This window comes from Macaca nemestrina, chromosome 6 (genome assembly GCF_043159975.1).
Source record: "Macaca nemestrina isolate mMacNem1 chromosome 6, mMacNem.hap1, whole genome shotgun sequence".
NCBI lineage: Eukaryota > Metazoa > Chordata > Mammalia > Primates > Cercopithecidae > Macaca > Macaca nemestrina.
In genome coordinates, this window is record NC_092130.1 from 176,077,723 (window position 1) to 176,098,859 (window position 21,137).

Here is a 21,137-nt window from a genome sequence, read left to right on the forward strand (position 1 = left end):
AAGGCTAGTTTACTTTCTGCAGAAAGGGTACACTTGCCAGCAGTTTTGCCACCAGAGTACACCAAACAAAGGATACAGGGTCATTTATAACCTGACACATCCACCCTACTGCAGTGTCTGGTTTCCATTGGCTGGAATGAGATCTCACATTCTCTATTTGTCCCAATTGGTTAGCACCTTAGAACTTCTTAAAAGAGGCAAAGGCAGAGGAGAACAAAGGAAGGAGGAAGTAACTGTGGAATGCTGAGAAAGGTAAAAGCACCTTCAAATAAGGAAGAGGAACAGGCTATGGCCTAATGCTTGCTTGGACCAGTATAAGCATAACAGGGCAAATATTTAGGCTAAAATGTGGGAGCTAAGAACACAGAGTACATTGATTTCTTTATTACGGCTAGCAGATATCTAAGAATGTTAGCGCGGGTCTTTGAATAAATTGTGCTTCTAAGGGAAGTTACTATTTATTCCTAATTAGATGGGGAGAGAAGTCTCTTTGAAGAGGAACTTCTACTGCACTTTTTACACTTGTTATAGGCCTGGAATCATCCATTTACATAAGAAGTTCTGGCTCCTTTTATTGAGAAAACTAGATTAAGAGGTTGTAGCCTCTTTAAAAATTTTAATTTTAATTTTTTCTTTACATTTTAATTTAATCTTTAAAAATTTTAATTTTAAAGAAAAAATACTTCATTAGTTCTTAGAAATGTATTAATTTTAAATTTATGACTATAAATGGTACTTAACTTCTTTGATTTTATATATGTATCTCTTTTATATATTAAAAATCTTGATGCTTAACAACATAAGCACATTTAGTACTTCCTTTATCCTAGCAAAATAAATCCATCAACAATAACGTGATTACTGAAAACAGTTTAAAATTATTTGTAGCATTTTTTTCTCCACTGAATCTATCCCATTTGGAATGCACAGACTACTGGAGTTTAAAGTCTCTTGAAATAATTCCTCTGTTAGGATTCTGGTTAAGCCAACAACTTGATACATTAGGTCAAAATGTTTCATTCTGCCTTTGATGTTTAGGGATTATTTAATAGCATTTTAAGTTATCTAAAATAATTACAAGCTTTTCAGCATTTAGGGTTTATTCTTTTTAATGTAAGCAAATAGCTATTGATTAGTATTTACTTTTCTTTGATAAATGACAGCATATTACTCAGATGTTTTTCCATCCTACTTTTCCACTTAATTTGTTCTGTACATCATTCCACAGAAGTACATAGACACGACCCTCATCGCATTTTTACAGATACATAATATTCCACAGGGTGTTTATCCAACTAGTCCTCTATCGATGGTCATTTGCAGTATTCGTTTTTTGCTGTGATAATGACTGTTGCAATTCCTTGTATTAGGCTGATGCAAAATTAATTGCAGTTTTTGCAATCAAAAGTAATGAGAAAGGAAATAGCAAAATATGCATGTATTAAGTCGATGCAAAAGTAACTTCGGTTTTTACATCTTTTGCTATTTCTGTTAGAGTATACTTAAATGATTTTCCTAATTTTAAAAAGTATTAAAACAAAAAAACTTTGAGAATCTGATGAGAAAGCACTATATCTTCTGCTAAGGGGGTTGTGGGAAATATAGGTGCATGTAGACACACACACACACACAATATTAGATCTAATTTTAGGCAGATAATAGATGGGTGAAGCCATCAGGTCAAGATTAAGAATGCTATGTTAAATATACATATAGATTTCCACTGAAATACCAATTAGGTTTCTTAGGACTGACTTTATCACAGTTTTGTGTCTTACTGACAGATACTGTGACTTATGAAAAAGGCTTTATCTTAGAGAGGAAGATGCCACAACAAAGTGCCTATGCCTGTGGCGATTGCTGCTCACAAAATAAGCACGTCACACTTAAACGCAGCAGATGCAGGGGAGCAGTGTATCGAAGCAGAAAAAACAGCACTGAGTCATCAAACGGGCATCACAGATGAGCTCTGCGAGCTGTGTGACCTGGGGAAGGCACCCATGTGCTCTGAGCCCCATGTCCTCTTCTGAAATTAGGGATGATAGAAACTACCAGAATGAGTTCAGAGGGAGGGTTCAATGTAAGGACTAGGCCAAGTGCCTAGCACTGGACCTGATGGAATCACATAGTGAGAGCTGGTTTGATTTCACAAGAGGGGTCCTCAGTGACCGAAGAGCTAGAATCCTTCAGGCACGCATCTCAACTGTGGCCCTTGCCCCTTGCCCTGGATTTCTCCTGGGGTGATCACAGAGGAACCCAGGGCCTTTCCCAAAAGAGCTCTAGAATGTCCAGTGGGGACTGCACTAGGCTACCTGTAGGGCTGCTTTGAGGATGAAATATACACAATGCACTAAGTTTAGCATTTGGCATTAAAAATGAAATAAATATCAGTCTATGTTACCACCTCATACAACCACTGTGGAGCCTCAGCAGCATCCTTAATAGCAGAGAGAGGAGACGGGGTCCCATCAAGAAGAACAACATTGGGATACTGACCGCTGGCCACACACACATCTAAACTGATAAACCACAGGGGCACATGCAAACCAATGACAATGACACACAGACACACGACTAATATCAAAAGGGACTGTTTACGTGAGACTTGGATGTCTAACATGGTTTGGCTGTGTCCCTACCCAAATCTCATCTTGACTTGTAGCTACAATTCCCATGCATCATGGGAGGGACCCGGTAGGAGGTAATTGAATCATGGGGGTGGGTCCTTCCCATGGTGGTCTCATGATAGCGAATAAGTCTCATGAGATCTGATAGTTTTATACATGAGAGTTCCCCTACACAAGCTCCCTCCCGCCTGCCGCCATGTAAGATATAACTTTGCTTCTCCTTTGCCTTCTACCATGATTGTGAGGCCTCCCCAGTCATGTAGAATTGTGAGTCCATAAACCTCTTTCCTTTATAAATTATCCAGCCTCAAGTATGTCTTTGTTAGCAGCCTGAGAAAATACAATGTATGAAAGGAAAATAAAATCTCGGAACTTCACACTCACTATACCAAAAGGAAAAGTTAAGCTTGAGAACTGTGTCGTGCAAAAACCACCTCCCATTTTGTTTCTAGGGAGCTGCGAAGATGGAAGGCCACGTGTCTCCACGGGCGGCCTCCCTCACAAATTACTCACAAGGAAATTCTTTGTGGGCCTCCAAATCTTTACCCCAAAACAGAGCTCTGTTGAATTTCACCATGACCATATGAATTAATGAATTAATTTCACCATGACCATATGAATTAATGAATTAATTTCACCATGATCATGTGAATTAATTATCTTCACAGATACAGGACAAAGACAAGACTAAAACTCACCTCTCCACCCACCCCAGACAAATGCATATTTGCCTGCTTCCTTGACTCTGTTTTCTTTATCCTCACAAATCCTCAATCTCTACTCACATGTAAAATGTGGATTCAGTGAGTGTTGACTGAAGCTTCAAAAGAATGTACCTGCTGGCCTCATTTGCCTACTCTCCCCTCTTTTCTTCTTTCCTGCTTTCCTTGCTTCTCTTTCCTTTGTTTTTGTTTTTGTTTTTTCTTGTTTTTGCTTTTGTTTTTGTTTTTGTTTTTTGAGACCAACTCTCCTTCTGTTGCCCAAGCTGGATTGCAGTGGCACGATCTTGGCTCACTGCAACCTCCATCTCTGGGTTCAAGTGATTCTCCTGCCTCAGCCTCCCGAGTAACTGGGACTACAGGCACCTGCCACCGGGCCCAGCTATTTTTTGTACTTTTAGTAGAGACAGTGTTTCACCATGTTGGCCAGGATGGTCTCGATCTGTTTAGCTCATGATCCGCCCGTCTCAGCTTCCCAAAGTGCTGGGATTACAGGTGTGAGCCACCAGGCCTGGCCTCTTTCTTCTTTAAATATTGAAGTCATCAAAGTCCTCTTTGGAAAGAGCAGGGGTCACAGGTGCCCCTGTGATTTTTGTCCCACCTTCTCCTAGAGCACATCCTCAACTTTGGAAAAGTAAACCTCTACATTCATTGAGATTTGCCTCAGTTATTTGCTTTGACTTACAGAGTTCCACATTGGCCACTGAACAACCAAGTACCCTGGACAGAACACTTTATTGCTTTGGACCATGGTTCAGCTGTGTAATTTGTAGGAACCTACTCTATGTCAATATAGCCTTTTTTTTTTTTTTTTCAGTAAAAAGGAAAAAGCTATATTTGAAATACAAGGGAAAATAATGTCAAATATCAATGGAAATTAATTTAATGGTGCTTTTGAGATAAATAAAATGTAACCAGAACATACAGGTTATTTTGAAAGAGCATCACAACTACATTACCTGGGAAAAAGTAGCACCTGACCACAAACAAAGCAGGATGCCTGGAGAACCACCTCCTGTTTCATGCAGGCAATAGCTCAAGGGCAACGTCAAAAAGGCTGTTGGTCTTTTAAGGAATAGGCATAATTTTTCAAATGACCACCTGAGGAATCCATTTTAAACAATGACAGAAGAAAAGTCATGATTATCTGCAGCATAACATTCAAGTAAATTACCTGATGTCCTTTGACAATTAGAACTTCCACGCCATATCTCATTATACTCATTTTCTTTCAAGAAACTGAAAGCATTGCTATTACATTACGTATTATGGATTAAATCAACTGTATCACTGGATCACTAGCAGAATTCAATGAATTAGAGAATTCAATGATCAATCTCATGCCCTTTGAGGAACTGAAAAAAAAGCATATTAGCAATGTGCCCAGAATGAATGGTGGCAGGGGGCTATTCTCAATAAGTTTATCTTATTTCTGTTCATTTCTCCAGTTGGCACTGCAATAATTTAACCTGAAAACATGTGTTAGCATTGTTGTCAACATTTTAAAACCTTTCTGTCTGTAGTCACATTTGAATATGTATAAGATGTGATGTATTTTCTTTGGTATTTAAACATAATAGAACAATGGTATTTAGGCATGTTCAAATACTGTACTAGATCAATGCCTAAATATCATTTCATATTCACTAATGCCACTAAAAACCTCAGATACATAAAAAGCAAAAATACTTATAGTGATAATTTGGGTCCAGGATCTTTCTTTCTTCATCGATAGTCTTTTACATTTAAAAAATGCAATTACAAGTTAAATCAAAAGAATTAAAATATTATTATGGAGTATTATGATAATCTTTTAAAGTTTTAATAATGAAATTGTCATTCTTTACCATTTAGTAATAAACTTGTTATCCTGTATATTTCTTTTTTTTTTTTCCGACTTTTATTTTAGGTTCAGGGGTACATGTACAGATTTGTTACATGGGGAGGTTACATGTCACTAAAGTTTGGCGCTTGAATAACTTCATCACCCGTGCAGCGAGTATAATATGGGATACTTTTTCAACTCTTGCCCCCTCCCACCATCCCCCCTCAAGTAGTCCCCGGGGCATATGGTTCCCATCTTTGTGTCCATGTGTACTCAGTGTTTAGCTCCTGCTTATAAGTAGCAACATGCAGTATTTGGTTTACTGTTCCCGCATTAGTTTGCCTAGGGTAATGAACGGCCTCCAACTGCGTCCACATTGCTGCAACATCTTGTATACTTCTTCTTTTCTCTACTATAGCGCCCTCTCTTCTCACAGGGGCAACAATAGGTGAAAATGATGTGCTCCAGGGTCTTCAAACTGATGTTCTGTGACTTTCACAGCACTGTTTAATGCTGTTCCTTTTCATGATAAATGGTCATCAATGGCTTAACGTTTCCCTTCAATAGACTGAATCTGTCATCATCTATTGTCTGATTTCTGTGTCTATGAATTCCAGGTAGCTCATCAATTTTATTTTCACAAAAGTGAGAAAAGGATTCCTCTTCACATTATCAATATAAAATAAACACAGTGTTTGATAGGAGCATGGGTATGCATATGTATATGAGAAATACATGTTTTAAAAATACCTATGCAAGAGGAGTAAAGATGCATGGGTTGAAAGACTAGCATCTGAAGATGATGCTATACCTATAGTTAGCTTCTTACCATGTCATGCCCACAAATAGTGCCTTCTGCTGCTGGCATAAATTTAGTCTCACATTTCCTTCCAATACGATGGCACCACAGGGCTTTACAGATGTCCTAAAGAAATTTTTTAAAAGGTCATTAGGATTACATCATATTGTCCATTCATCTACAATAAAAATATCACTGAGAGATTTAAGGTGAAAACAACAGATATAATTTACAAGCAAATGCCTACTTAGCAATATGATAGCATATAATAGAGTGAGGAGTAAGGAGACTCATGTTCTAGACTTGGTTCAAATTAATTCCATCTCTTATACTTTATTTGTTTTATTTATATATTATCTATTTAACAAAATTATATTTTCTAAATTAAAATGTAAAATATGCTTAATTCAGACACTGCAGAAAACTATGAAAAGTTAAAAAACCTAAACTTAATATTTCATAATGTATCCTTCTCAATCCCACCTTCCATGAATCTCTCCAAGTCTGAATTCTTATTTTTAAATTAAGAATGTTTAGGATGCTTGTTAGCTTGTCCATCCGTCCATCTGTCCATCTATTTATCCATCCATCCATCCATCCATTAATCCATCCATCCATCCATCCAACCATTTCACCATGCATCTACCATCCCCAAATCTGTGATTAAAGCTTAAAATATGTGAGGCATCTTGCCAGGCAAGAGGTTCCATTGTGAATATGACCCTCTTTGCTTCTTGGTTTTCATAGGGTAAAGAAGGAATTTGCCGTAAATCACCAATTAGCACATACAGAAAGAGATGCCCCAGTGATAAAGATTTATAAACTATAAAAGACTCTCCAAGTGCAAGGAATTGTTTTTACTGAGTTCAAAGGAATGTCTCAATGAAGGGCAAACAGTAGGACTTGTGAAATGATGGAACCTTCTGGAATGCTGGTGGTAGACTCAACTAGACATGTTGAAAACATTTCTTAAATTGTCTGCACAACTGTTCAGAATATTTAAACAAGTGCTGCATTATTCCCCAATAAATTACATGGCTGCCTCTACTGGGTGATTCATGTTATGAGGAAAATGCAGGCAGTGAAGCACATCAACGTAGTGCAGCTGGGAAGATGGCACTTTGCTGCATGGTGATCTCACTCCATATTTCAATCATGTGAAAAGAAGGTTTTCTGCATTGTGTGAGTCATCTCATGAAGGGTTTTAACACTAGTTCTTAAATCTCCTGCATGTATTTCATTATATACTTAGAAGTTAAGGTATTTATTAAAGACACAGCTTCATATTTTCCCTGGCTGTATCTCCTTCACTAATAAACCAGATTTCGGAGCTTGAAATATTAACAAGTAAACGTTCAGTGTTTTAATTCAGATATCAATTGCTTTCATATTGTGCTATGGTTTAAAATCTCATATGGTTACAATCACTGTGCAATTAAATGTCATGATCTTTTGCGTCCCCTGGGATCCTTGCCCTTGTGGTGTGTTGTGTTGACGGCCAGGGCTTTGCCTGGCTGAGGTCTTTGTCAGCAGGGAACAGACAGTGATGCTCCTATGGCTGCTCCCATGAAGACTGCTGCTGAGCACCCTGGTTTGCTCTCCTTCAGACAGGCTTTAATTATGTTCATTAGTATATGGTGTCAGGGGCCTCTGTTCTTGGCCAGAATGGTGTTTAGAGATAAAAAGTGTATGCAGAAACCAAGGAATCCATGAATTCAAGGGCCCTGAATGTAATTCTCCAAATAGACAACTGGACAGTTCTATTTGCTTGCAGGAATGACAACTTGATAGAATGCCAGGATAAAAATAAACTTCCTTAAAACCACAGCCTGTGCACACCGGCTCGATGTCTGGGTGGCAATATGATAGGTCAGAACCAGAGCTAGGGAGAGAGGTGGGGCAGCCCCTGGGTGGCTCACAGAGACCTCCTGGACCGACGGGGCATAGAAACCTCCTGCTTCAGGAGGCTGAGCACGCATACCTAAGGAATGAATGAATGAGTGTGAAAGCAGATTCCTTCATACTGAATGAATGAATGAATGAATGTGAAAGCAGAAGCTGCTCGTGTGGTTGGGTGATCTGGGAGATGGCCACAATGGTCTAGTAGAGTTTGGGATTCCTAGGCAGACAAGCAGATCCAGTGTAGATTTTGCAGGCAGATCTGGGCAGGCAGGACCCCTGAGTCCTCAGTGTGCACATGAGGATAACAACATCGAACCGTCGACTTGTCCTGGGGGCCAAATGCTGTGGTTATAGGTAATGTGTTCGCCTCAGGGCCTGGCACCCAAAGTAAAGGCACGAAGGCACTTCACATTTCCTTTCTCACTTTAAGGGCTCGAGGAGACAATGGCACAGGTCTCCATCTGCGTTCAGGGCTCTGCCGTGTGACTACTGTGACCTTAGGGAGTTAGGGTCCTCATTCACAGGGCTGTTTCTAAGACTACTCAAGATAATACAAGGTAAATTGTGTTTTAAAATGTTAAATTTTTTTACTACGTTCCTTATCATTATCTGGTACGGTGCTTGCTACTCATCTTTCAATAAATGCTTTCTGGGCACATTGAATATGTACTCATTTGCTCCTGTAAAAACCAGTGACAGAGGACCAGGAAAACTTTACGTACAATAACATTAGCAAGAATCAGGAAACTGTGATCATAAAAAGCCAAAGATGACTTAAGATGAACACGATTCAGACTACCATTCAGAGTAATTTCAGAATATTCTTATGTTGTAGTTTTGGGGGAGCATTTTGCAGAATAAATACTGACGAAGATACTGTTAAAGGGATGGGCTTTCAACTTTTTAAAGTATAAAGCCTTCAAATATAGGATGCTGGTGACAGCTCACTGCCAAATCATGTGGCTCTCTAATTCAGTCTGTGACTCGGCTCATGCCATCTCTGTTTTTCAGCCTCATTTTGGAGCCTGCTCAATCCCCAACTCCAGTCCTCAAGGCTGGAATAAATCACAAAGTTAGAAGAAACTTGAAAATCACATAACCTATGGTATTGTCTTTCGACATTTAAAACATCATTTGGGACCTTGATATCCTATAGATGTACTTCCCTGCCATTTAATAAACATGACACTCTGTCCCAGACAAACAAATAAAAACTATAGTGTCTTAAAGAGTTGTGATGACAAAATAAAAATAGTGTACATTCTCACTCACATATGGAAGTGAAAAAATGGATTTCATAATGGTGGAATGATGGTTACCAGAGGCTGAGATGTGTAGTGGAGGGGGATGGGAGGAATAAAGAAGAGTTGGTTAGTGGGTTCAAAAATACAGTTAGATAAAAGGAGTAACACCTAATGTTTAGTAGGACCATAGGGTGACGATAGTTAACAATTTATTGTATATTTCAAAATAACTAGAAGAGTGTGATGTTCCTTACACAAAGAAATGATGAACATTTAAGGTAAGGATATTCCAGTTTCTCCGCTTTGAACATTACACATTATATGCCTGTACTGATATGGGAGGTGGCAGGGAGGTGCTGATTAGAAAAGGCAGGGTCCCTGGAGAGGACTCCACCCTCAGACCTGTGCCCACAGACCTAAGTGAGAACAGACACTCCTGTTTTCATGCCCAAATGTGACATTTTCCAAGACTACTCTGGCCTGCCATGCCCCTGATCCTGTGCCCACAGAAACCTGAGATCTTAATGGGCACACACAGTGGCTGAACGTGGTCAAGAAAAGCAGAGGAACAGACCAGCAGACACCAGCAGACTGGCAGACCAGTGACGGCGGAAAGATGAATGACGCAGCAAAGGAAGAGAGGAGGGATGTCTGGATGCTAAGGGGAATTCAGCTGGGGGCAGCCAGAGAAGGGTCTGGCCACTGGGCAGCCTGACTCCTGGGGAAGACCATCTTCCCACTCCATCCTGCTCTTCCGGTTCCCCATCTATCTTGCTGAGAGCCACCTCCATCACTCAATAAAACCTCGCACTCATCTTCGAGGCCACGGGGGTGACCCAATTTTTCCAGTACACTGGGAGAGAGCTTGGGATACAGAAAGCTGTCACACTGGTCCGCTGCCCTTGGAATAAGGCAGAGGGTTTATCGAGCTGGTTAACACAAGTCGTCCACAGATGGCGAAGCTGAAGGAGAGCACGTAACACATGCCCACTTGGGCTTTGGGAGTTCTGGGAGTTGCAGACACCACTCCTAGAGGCGGCTGTGGGGCCGAAGCCCAAGAGTGCTCCCCATAGTCTCTGTACCTGCCTGTCTGCATGCTCCCCCTAGGGGTTTGAGCAGAGGGGTGCAGAGGAGTGAGCCACAACCCTGTTGCATGTCCTGCAAGAAGGAAAAGGGAACTCTTCTGTTTTAGTATCAATATATTACAAGTACCCCATAAATATGTGCAACAATTATGTATCCATAAACATTAAATAGAAAAAGTTTTTAAAAAAAGTAAACTACAAATGAACAGCCAAAAACCAATTGTTCCCTCCAACTTCATCAGTTTGACTTAACTGCTAACTTCATGGTACATAACATACCATGATTTTATTAAAGCACTATTGTTGTAGGTCATTATATCCTTAATGAAACTTCAGAGTCTTCTTGGAACAAAGATCCTATTAAACATGGTTCTAGAGTCCAGGCAGTTGGAATGTAAGACTTGCTGGGTGTTGGGGGAACTCCAAGTTTAACAGCAGTACCTAAGATGCTGAGGTGATCAAATTTCAAAGCAATTCTGGTGACTTATGTTTCAGATTGCAGGGTCAGGCCACCAAAGCAACACTGACAAAGCATGATAGGTACACGATGAAGACAACATGTTTTTAATAACAAATACCTAACTTGGATAGAAAAGAGCCAAACCTATGCAGAGTATTCACTCTTGCTTTATCTTTGCAGCTAAGGTACACTACCTTTAACGAAGCCTCTCTCTTTTCATTCTAGTCCATAATTTAAGAGTTATGTTCACAAAGACCAATTTCAGTAATATAAACTTGGTTAAGGTTTATCATCACAACATAACACCCCAGGTAAAACCAACATTTTCCGATGGCTGGGCTGAAACCGTATTGTGGTGCTTCAATATTGTGAATGGCACACCACCAGATTCACTTCCTCAAATTGTCTGTACCACATTCTTCAACTCGAGATGGATTACGGACTTAAACCTAAGACCTGAAACTATAAAAATTCTAGAAGATAACATTGGACAAACCCTTCAGGCATTGGCTAGGAAAGAATTTCATGACCAAGAAGCCAAAAGCAAATGCAATAAAAACAAAGATAAATAGCTGGGACCTAATTAAACTAAAGAGCTTTCGTGTGGCAAAAGGAATAGTCAGCAGAGTAAACAGACAACCCACAGAGTGAGAGAAAATCTTCACAATCTATACATCTGACAAAGGACTAATATCCAGAATCTACAATGAACTCAAACAAATCAGTAAGAAAAAAATACACAATCCCATTAAAAAATGGGCTAAGGACATAAATAGATAGTTCTCAAAAGAAGATATACAAATGGCCGAAACGTGAAAAACTACTCAACATCACTAATGATCAGGGAAATGCAAATAAAAACCACAACGCAATACCACCTTACTCCTGCAAGAATGGCCATAACCAAAAAATCAAAAAACAGTAGATGTTTGTGTGGATGCAGTGAACAGGGAACACTTCTATACTGCTGGTGGGAATGTAAACTAGTACAGCCACTATGGAAAAAAGTGTGGAGATTCCTCAAAGAACTAAAAGTAGAACTACCATTTGATCCAGCAATTCCACTACTGAGTATCTGCCCAGAGGAAAAGAAGCCATTATTCAAAAAGATACTTGCACACGCATGTTTATAGCAGCACAATTTACAATTGCAAAATTGTGAAACCAACCCAAATGGCCATCAATCAACAAGTGGATCAAGAAACCGTGGTGTATATACATGATGGAATACTACTCAGCCATAAAAAGGAATCAATTAACAGCATTTGCAGTGAGCCAGATGAGATTGGAGACTATGGTTCCAAGTGAAGTAGCTCAGGAATGGAAAACCAAATATTGTATGTTCTCACTGATACGTGGGAGCAAAGCTATGATAACACAAAGGCCTAGGAATGATACAATGAACTTTGGGGACTTGGGGGGAAGAGTGGGAGTGGGGCCGAGAGATAAAAGGCTACAAATATGGTGCAGTGTACACTGCTCGGGTTATAGGTGCACCAAAATCCTACAAATCACCACTAAAGAACTTACTCATGTAACCAAATACCACCTGTACCCCAATAACTTATGGAAAAAAAGAATGCAGTTACAATCGATGTTATAGTCAGATATACAGTGCATTGTCATTATTTTTCAAGCAGTGAGATGCTTTTATTACTAATCCTGATTATTACTCCACATCAGTGGACAGAAAAATCCATTGTCATATATGTGCCCTATATTATATGTAAGTATGTAAACATACATATACACCAAATATACATTCACATATACAAAAAAAGGATGCATACGCATTTACATTGTCTATTCACTTTTCAAACTAAATAGTGTTAAGTATTTAAAACAGATTTATCCCTTCCTAAAATATCATCCATCCATCATCTAGATTAGTATATTTCTGAGTGAGTCTACTGTGCCCAGGGCTGGTCTGGGCACTGGGTCATTTGCTTCTTATTGTTATTTCTTGTTTTATATCCTCCCATTAAGAAACTTCCTGATCTCTACATTATGTCTGAACAAAATAGGCCCTTTTAAATAACAATTCAGCAGGTGTTCATTTAAAAAAATAAGTTTTACAGTTTAAATTGTTCTGAGATGTTTCAATTCACATAGAAAATAAAAAAAATCTCTTAACTGCCACGCCATATGTAATTTTGAGATTTGATGACTGAGAGTTACTGGCCACACAAATAGCTTTTAATTTTTAAAAGAAAATACAAAGCTGGGTGCGGTGGCTCACAGCTGTAATCCCAGCACTTTGGGAGGCCAAGGCAGGCGAACTGCTTGAGGTCAGGAATTCAAGACTAGCCTGGCCGACATGGTGAAACACTGTCTCAACAAAAAATTAGCTGGGCATGCTGGCATGTGCCTGTAATCCTAGCTACTCAGGAGGCTGAGGCTTGAGCCTGGGAGGCAGAGGTTGCAGTAAGCTGAGAGCTGGGATGGTGCTACTACACTCCAACCTGGGTGATAGAGCAAGACTCCATCAAAATAAATAAATAATAAATAAATAAATAAATAAATAAATAAATAAATAAAACACATAAAGTTTGTGTTAAAGAACATGTTATATCATAAGGAATGATCTGACATGACGTGATTTTAATGGATGTATTGTTTGTTTAATTTTAAAAGATACTTTACTTCTAGTGTCCACTGTAAAGTAACTGGTATCAAATTCACTTTTCTGCAAAACAAAACAAAACTGCCACAAAACTATGAAATTATATACACCACATATATGGACCAATTGTTTTAGGTCTTGACAATAGTCAACACAGTACTGTGATGCTCAAGAGAAGGAAAACACGTAGGAGAATGCCACATTTGCCCACCTCTCTTCCTGGGAGCACTTTGCAGACCCTTGCTGTGGGGAGGTGCATCACAGGGGGATGATAGCAGTCTCACTGATTGGAGGATGCAGAGGTCAGAGTTGAGGCCTGTTCAGTAGCTAATTGAGAGTCGGCTCATATGGAAAAATGTTACATTGGGCTGGGGGTCCCAGGTGTCTGTCTTAGGATTTGCTACAGGTCCTAATGGTAAGGGGTGAGCAGCTGCCACATAGGAGGATATTCCGGGTGGCCTAGCAGAGGACCACAGCTGCAGGCTGAAAGCTGATGAGGGCTTCAAGACAGAGGATGCCTAGGGCTGGGAGAAACTAGAGTTTTGGCTCACACAGAGTAGAGAGACCTCAATGAGCATCCTGGGCATTCAGTGGAAAGCCCAGAAGTCCATGCCTCATGGAGAAGAACCACACACGAGAGTACCGGCTACACCACAGGGCCCAGAGAAAACAGAAAGAGATGAGCCCTAATGAAGAATAAAACAAAGTCTTCGGGGATCAAAAGGACTCACCTTATATGTAATAACATAATATAATAGAAATACCTATAACATAAAATAATATACTATTCAAGAAAAAGTAGAGATAATAAATGAATAAATGGGAAAATGCAGAACATAAACAGAAACTATAAAAAATGGAATTCTGGAACTAAACTTACAATAAGCCAAAGGTATATTTCACTGATTTATCTAAACACTTTTCATCCTCAAAACCGAGGATGAATTCTCGACATTTTCAGATAAAGAAAACTGAAGATAATTCGCGGTTAGCAGCTATGTGCTAGAATAAATACTAAAGGAAGTTCTTTAGGCCTTAGGGAAACGATATCACTTTGAAACAGACCTATAGGAAAACATAGATACTAAACAGTAAATATAAAAGATGGTCTAATTTCTTGTCTTATTTAAAAGCAGCTATTTTAAAACAAAAACTACAACATTGCATTTTGTGGCATTTAATTTGCAGGGAAATGAAATACATGTCAATGACTGAAAAAGAGGGAGGCGTGGACTTATTTGTTGTAAGGACCTTGCATTTTGCAGAAAGTAGGCACAACGTTAATTCTACCTAGGCTCTAAGGATGCATGCTGTCATCTCTAAAGCAACCACTATAAATTAACATAAGGAAGTACAGTTAAAAAGCAAGTCAAGGTAAAACACTAAATTAAAAAAATAGTTTAATCTAAAAGAAGGCAGAAGAAAGAGAACAGAGAAACAAAACAGAAATGAGACTAATAGAAAACAAATAGCAAAATGGTAGATTTAAATCTACTGTATAATTTTTACATTAAATATAAAGAGATTAAACATGCTGGTGAAAGGTCAGAGACTGTTCAAATGAACAGAAAAGCAATACTAGGCAAAAGGATGTTTACAGCAGACACATTTTATACAAACACACACATCAATTGAAAGTAAAAGAATGGAAAAAGTGATCATGCAAAGAGAAATCCCAAGTGAGCTGATGTGGCTATATTAATATCAGATAAGTAGAATTCAAGCAAAGTAATATTACCCAACAATAAAGGAGGGTATTTTACAATGTGAAAAGAGTCAGAAGACATAGCCATTCTAAATGTATCTGCACCTAATTGTGAAACTTCAAAATATATAAAACAGAAACTAATAGCACTAACATGAGAAATAGAAACATATGTAATCATTGCTGGAGATTTTAACACTCATCTTTGTGAAATTGATGGAACAAGTAGGAAATATGATGGATGATGCAGAAGGTGTAAGAAATATTATTTTAAAAATAGTTGTTTCTTGAATATTCTACCCAACCACTGCAGAATTTATATTCAAATCTCCACAGAATGTTCACCAACATAGATCATATGCTAAGCTATGAAATATGTGTCAATACATTTCAAAAGAATATGCAGAGTATATTCTCTTAACAAAATTATGAAATTAGAAATCAAAACTAATAAGCTATCTGGAGAATTATTTGGCAATTAAATAATATTTAATATATTTCTACATAATATGTTGGTTAATGAAGAAGTTACTAGTTAAATTAGAAGATATGCTTAATAATATTAAAAACCCAATATGTAAACATTTTCAGAATACAGCAAATGTGCTTAGAAAGACATGAATAGCTTTACATATATTAAATGGTTATATTAGGAAAATAAAGTTTTAAAGTCAATGATTCAAGCTGCTACTTCAAAGAGCACGAAAAAGACATGCATACTCAGCCTTGGAATATAATAAAGACAAAACAGAACTTAGTGAAATAGAAAAGAATCCAACAAACAAATTTTAAAAATTAACATTAAGGCCAATATTGATGTTTTTGAAAGGATTAATATGATAAACTCCTAACTAGACTGATAAGAAAAAAAAATTTTAAAATACATATTATCATTACGAGGAATGAAAGAGGATATATCATTATAGATCTTACAGTAATTAAAGGAATTCATAGTCATTTGTTGAAAAAATATCTCCTTTAATGTCACTTTTAATGATTTCTTTACTTTTTCCAATGAATTTGATCAGTCTAGCTAGGAGGGTCTTCTGAATAACGCTTTATCTGTTAGTGTAGTTGAATCAGTAATTACAAAAACCTTTTCATACACAGAACTCACTGGTGAATTCTAATCAACATTTAAGGAAGAAACACCACCAACCTTTTTCAAACTCTTTAAGAAAACAGAAGAGGAGGGGATACTGTCAACTGATTTTATTAGGTCAGCACAACTCTGATAATCAATTCTTGAAAAGAAATTATGAGAAAGAATTTTCCCAATAATATCAATCAAGAACACAAATGTAAAAATCATGAGCAAATATTAGCAAATCAACTCAGCAGATTATAGAAATGAACAATAGATCACAACCTAGTGAGGTCATCCCAGGAATGCAGATTGACTTAACATTCAAAGTCCAATGGAAAAAACTAAAGATCAATCAATGTAATTCACCACAGTAACAGAACAAAGGAGGAAACAATATAACTATATCAATAGATGTAGGAAAAAAATTGACAAAATTCAACACAATTGTGTGATAAAATCTCTGAACGAATTGGGATTAGAGATGAACTTCCTCAGTGTGATAAGGGGTATCTGTATAAAAACGAACAGCTAACATCACACTTATTCATGGTGAAATATTATACAATTTACTTTTAATATTAATATACGGAGCAAGGTAATTATAATGTTCAAGAGCAGGCAACATTTAGCAATTATGATAGAAATGAGAATAATTGTTACTTACTGGAGTCAGGGAGGGGTTGAAAGAGGGGCACAGGGAAGGTTCTGGCTTTATGTAAATAAAACGTGTCTTGATTAAGATGCCAGTAACATGGGAGAATACATTTGTTAACATTCAGATTGCACATGTAAAATGAGTGTGTTTCTCTGCATGTAAATATTTCCTCAAGAATAAAAATGCACCTTGCATTTAACTTTTCATTGCCTATGTTTTCCAAATGACACCAGGGCACCATGAATGACACAGTCCGTGGTCACAAAGCTAACTACCATGGAAACCAGAAGCATGATCTAGAAGATCCTACCTTTGGGAAAAAAAAAAAAAAAACCATTAATTTTTTGTCCATTTTCCTTAACAAACAAAGAAGAGTAACACTGAAAAAAAAATTTCTTAGGGAATTCACATCTTCTGCCCACAAGAAAAGGCACTATTGAGAATGGCTGCTGCTGCTGCTGACGGATTTACAGCTCTTGTTCCAGTCTGGGACTCCCCAGCCGAGGAGATAAGGATCCAGTTCTGGCACAGAGCTGGAATTGAACTCTGGGGGAGCTCTGCTTGACTTTAGAAGAAAGAAGATTATCACGTTAGATTTAAGTTGGGAGTATTCCCAATGCATTTTGAAATGTGTGCAAGTTTCTGGAGGACTATATTTTTTTTCTAATTTCTTCTTGATTTTATTATAAACTAGAATAAGAGAAACCTTAAAAATAGTTACTTTTATTTAATTTATGGGTAGCTTTTCCTGTGTTTGATAGAGCAGGTTCCTAAATCTCAATTTTCCCTTTCTAGCAAGAGCATATGTCTCTGTGTTACATGAGGAATTTCTGTTAGTAAATCACTCTGGTAAAGTTCCTGGGGTTGACGGAGTAGATACTACCTTCTATGAGAGACAACTCTATAAATACCTTGTTTGAGGGAAATTTATTAATCAGTAGCCCTAGGTAGGCTGCTGCTTTATAATAAAATATGCTTATATTGGGAGAGAGGAGGGGGACTTTGTTTTTTTAAAACCATTTTTAAAAATGCAGAGTATTAATTTGCCAACTTACACTGACTAAACGTTATTGCTGAACTCCCACATGATAAATCAGAAAGAAAGATCCAACCTAACAGGCCAAGTCGGCTCTCAAATGAAAATTGATACCCACAACAGTATCTCCTGTCATCTTCTTTGCCAGTGAAACATGTGTTCCCTGTTATACAGGACCAGCCTTAACATACAGGATTTGACATTTGGTAGGTACCCAATAAATGTAGAATACATCAACATCAGTTACACTAAATAAAACAGTCTTATGAATCATGTTGCGTTGAGCATGTGCCAATAATCACTTGCCTTTTTAAAGTCCAGCATGCAGAGCTTGGCTTTCTCTCCGAACTGCCACTTGCACTGTGTGTTTGCATCATATAATTCTCCTGGCAATTTCTCAGGATACTTATATTCCTTCACAGGCTTTGGTTGATCAGCAAGGCAGATAGCTTGAGCAGTGCTGAAACAAAGAGGAGATGAGCTACTAGTAACTGCCCACAGAGTAACCAAAGGACATACAACTAATTATGCCCTTTTACCCCATGCAATTTTACAGCATATATTGTGTATACCAAGAGGAGAACTTTTTGTCTCCTGAGGTACAATATAATGTTTATCTTAATTATATGTAAATACAGAGACTTCAATTTCTGAAATTATTTATTATACATTGTACTTGTTCCAGAAAGATGATTTGTACTTATTAAATTTCTTAAACTTATGAGGAAAAGTGCAACTGAATAATTACAGCCAGTTTTCAATGTGAGAAGCTCTTATGATGGACACCTTTTATGCACGTTTCTTGCCAGAATCAACCAAAAGATGGGCATTATAAAAATAAAGCACAGTTTTTCCAAAGACTGGAATTTTCTTTCTTTCTTTGCTTTTTATTCTTTTTCCCTCTAGGGTAAGGGACACCTGTATATTATCTTCCAGATTCTAGAGGTTCTTCATGGAACACTGGATTTCCACCAGCAATGCTCTATGTTCAGGATGATTTCTGATGGCCCCCAAGTCAAGCAGAAAATTAACCTTGCTAAAATTCATTGGTAGATGGCTAAAGACCAACTAATAATTTCTTTTTCCATAAATAGATTATCCTCTTCTCTGCCAGGATGTTCTTTGGTATAATTTATGCATTTGGTGAAGAGTATTTAAATATTTTTTCATTTTCAAATAGCAACTAAATCCCTCCTATAAATTTCAATAGGCCCTTCCCCGAGAAAACCAAAAAACAAAAACCTATAATCACAATATAATAAACAATGGCAGATCATCCTCCAAAATTGGCTCTGCATGGTTGTCCACCTTGATTGGAAGATTTCTGGCTCATTTCTAGGACCCCAGTCCCACGTTCCACTGCTTCAGAGCTCAGGACTCTGTGCATAAAAAGCAACAAATAGCCCAGATGGGTTCTCTGTGAATTACACCAGAGACTAGGGAAGAAATTACACTAATTCTCTACAATCTCTTCCAATAAATCAGAGCAAAGGGAATATTTCCTAAATTATAAGATGAGGTCAGCATTATCCTAATATCAAAACCAGACAAACATGTCACAAGAAAAGAAAGTTTTTCTTATCTCTCATAAACATAGATACAAAAATTCTCAACAAAATGTTAGCAAATTGAATCCAACAATGCATGAGAAGAACTATACACTATGACCAAGTGGGATTAATCCTAGGTCTGCAAGGCCTGTTCAATATTCAAAAGTCAATTAATGTAACCTATTACATCAATAGTCTAAAGAAGAAAAAACACATGATCATATCAATAGATGAAGAAAAAAACCATTTGATAAAATTTAACACTTATTCATGATAAAAAAATTCCAGCAAACTAGGAATAGAGGAGAATTTCCATCTACAAAAAATATACAGTTAACATTATAATTAATGGTGAGAAACTTAAAGCTTCTCCACTAAAATCAGGAACAAATAAGAATGACTCCTCTCACCACTCCTTTTCAACACTGTAATGGAAGTACTATCTAGTGTAATAAAGCAAGAAAATTACATAAAAGGTATACAGATTGGAAAAGAACAAATAAAACTATCTTTGTTCATAGACGACAGGATTGTCTATGTAGAAATTTGAAAGAATCCACCAAGAAATTTCTGGAACCAATAAGTTATGGTAAAGTTGCAGGATAAAAGGCTAATACACAAAAGTCAATTGCTTTTCTACATGCCAGTGACAACCATGACAACCGAACAGAATTCATTGAAAATTAAAAACATGTCATTTATATTAGCACCCCAAAAATGAAATAGATATAAATCCAGCAAAATATGTACAACACCTACATGAGAAAAATCTACAAAACTCTGATGAAATAAATCAAAGAAAAAACCATAGAGAGGTATTTCAGGTCCATAGATCGGAAGACTCAATCTTGTCAGGAGATTAGTTCTTCCCATTTTAATCTACAGCTTTGGTGCAATGCCAATCAAAATTAAAGGAAGTTGTTTTAAGGATATAAACAAACTGATTCTAAAGCTTATATAGAGAGGCAAAACACTTAAAATAACCAGAGCAATACTGAAGGAAGAGAACAAAGACTGACAACACCCACCTTCAAGACTTACTATAAAGTTACAAGGAATGGACAAATAGATCAGTGGAACAGTATAGAAAGGCCAATAATACACCCACATACACATAGTCAACTAATCTTTGACAAAGGAGCAAAGGCAATGGAATGGAGAAAAGATAGCCTTTTAAACTGGTCATACTGAAACAACTGGGCATCTAAACGCAAAAAAATTAATCTGCCAGGCACAGTGGCTCACACCTGTAATCTTAGCACTTAGGGAGGCCAAGGACGGTGGATCAGTTGAGGTCGGGAGTTCAAGGCCAGCCTGGCCAACATGATGAATTTCCGTCTCTACTAAAAATACAAAAATACTAGCCAGGCATGGTGGTGTGCATCTGTAATCCCAGCTACTCAGGAGGCTGAAGCAGGAGAATCACTTGAATCCGGAAGGCAGAGGTCACAGTGAGCCGAGATCACACCACTGCACTCCAGCCTGGGCAACAGAGTGAGACTCCATTTCAAAAAACAAAATAAGATAAATAAATAAATTTTAAAAATGCATGTAAATGCAGACCTTATACTCCATACAAAAACTAACTCACAATGGATCATAGAGCTAAATATAAAATGCACAACTATAGAACTCCTAGAAAATAACATAGGAGAAAATCTGGGTGACCTTGGATATGACAATGGCATTTTTGATACATCAAAGGCACAACCAATGAAAGAAATAATGACAAGCTGTACTTCATTAAAATAAAAAATGTCTGCTCTGTGAAATAAATGTCAAGAAAATGAGAAGACAAGACACGGAGTGGGAGAATATAT

At 37.6% G+C, this 21,137-nt stretch overlaps 1 protein-coding gene across 2 annotated transcripts in view; it reads right to left on the minus strand.

Annotated features, from left to right (window-relative positions):
* Window positions 1-21,137, minus strand: part of LOC105489455 (ADAM metallopeptidase with thrombospondin type 1 motif 16) — a 181,162-nt gene that overhangs the window by 90,662 nt on the left and 69,363 nt on the right. For both annotated transcript variants that reach the window (XM_011754286.3, XM_011754287.3), the window contains exons 10-11: window positions 18,074-18,227; window positions 6,001-6,096 (exon numbers count right to left, since the gene is read on the minus strand). In XM_011754286.3, the coding sequence (XP_011752588.2) occupies window positions 6,001-6,096; window positions 18,074-18,227 (250 nt within the window). The remainder of the gene's footprint in view (window positions 1-6,000; window positions 6,097-18,073; window positions 18,228-21,137) is intronic.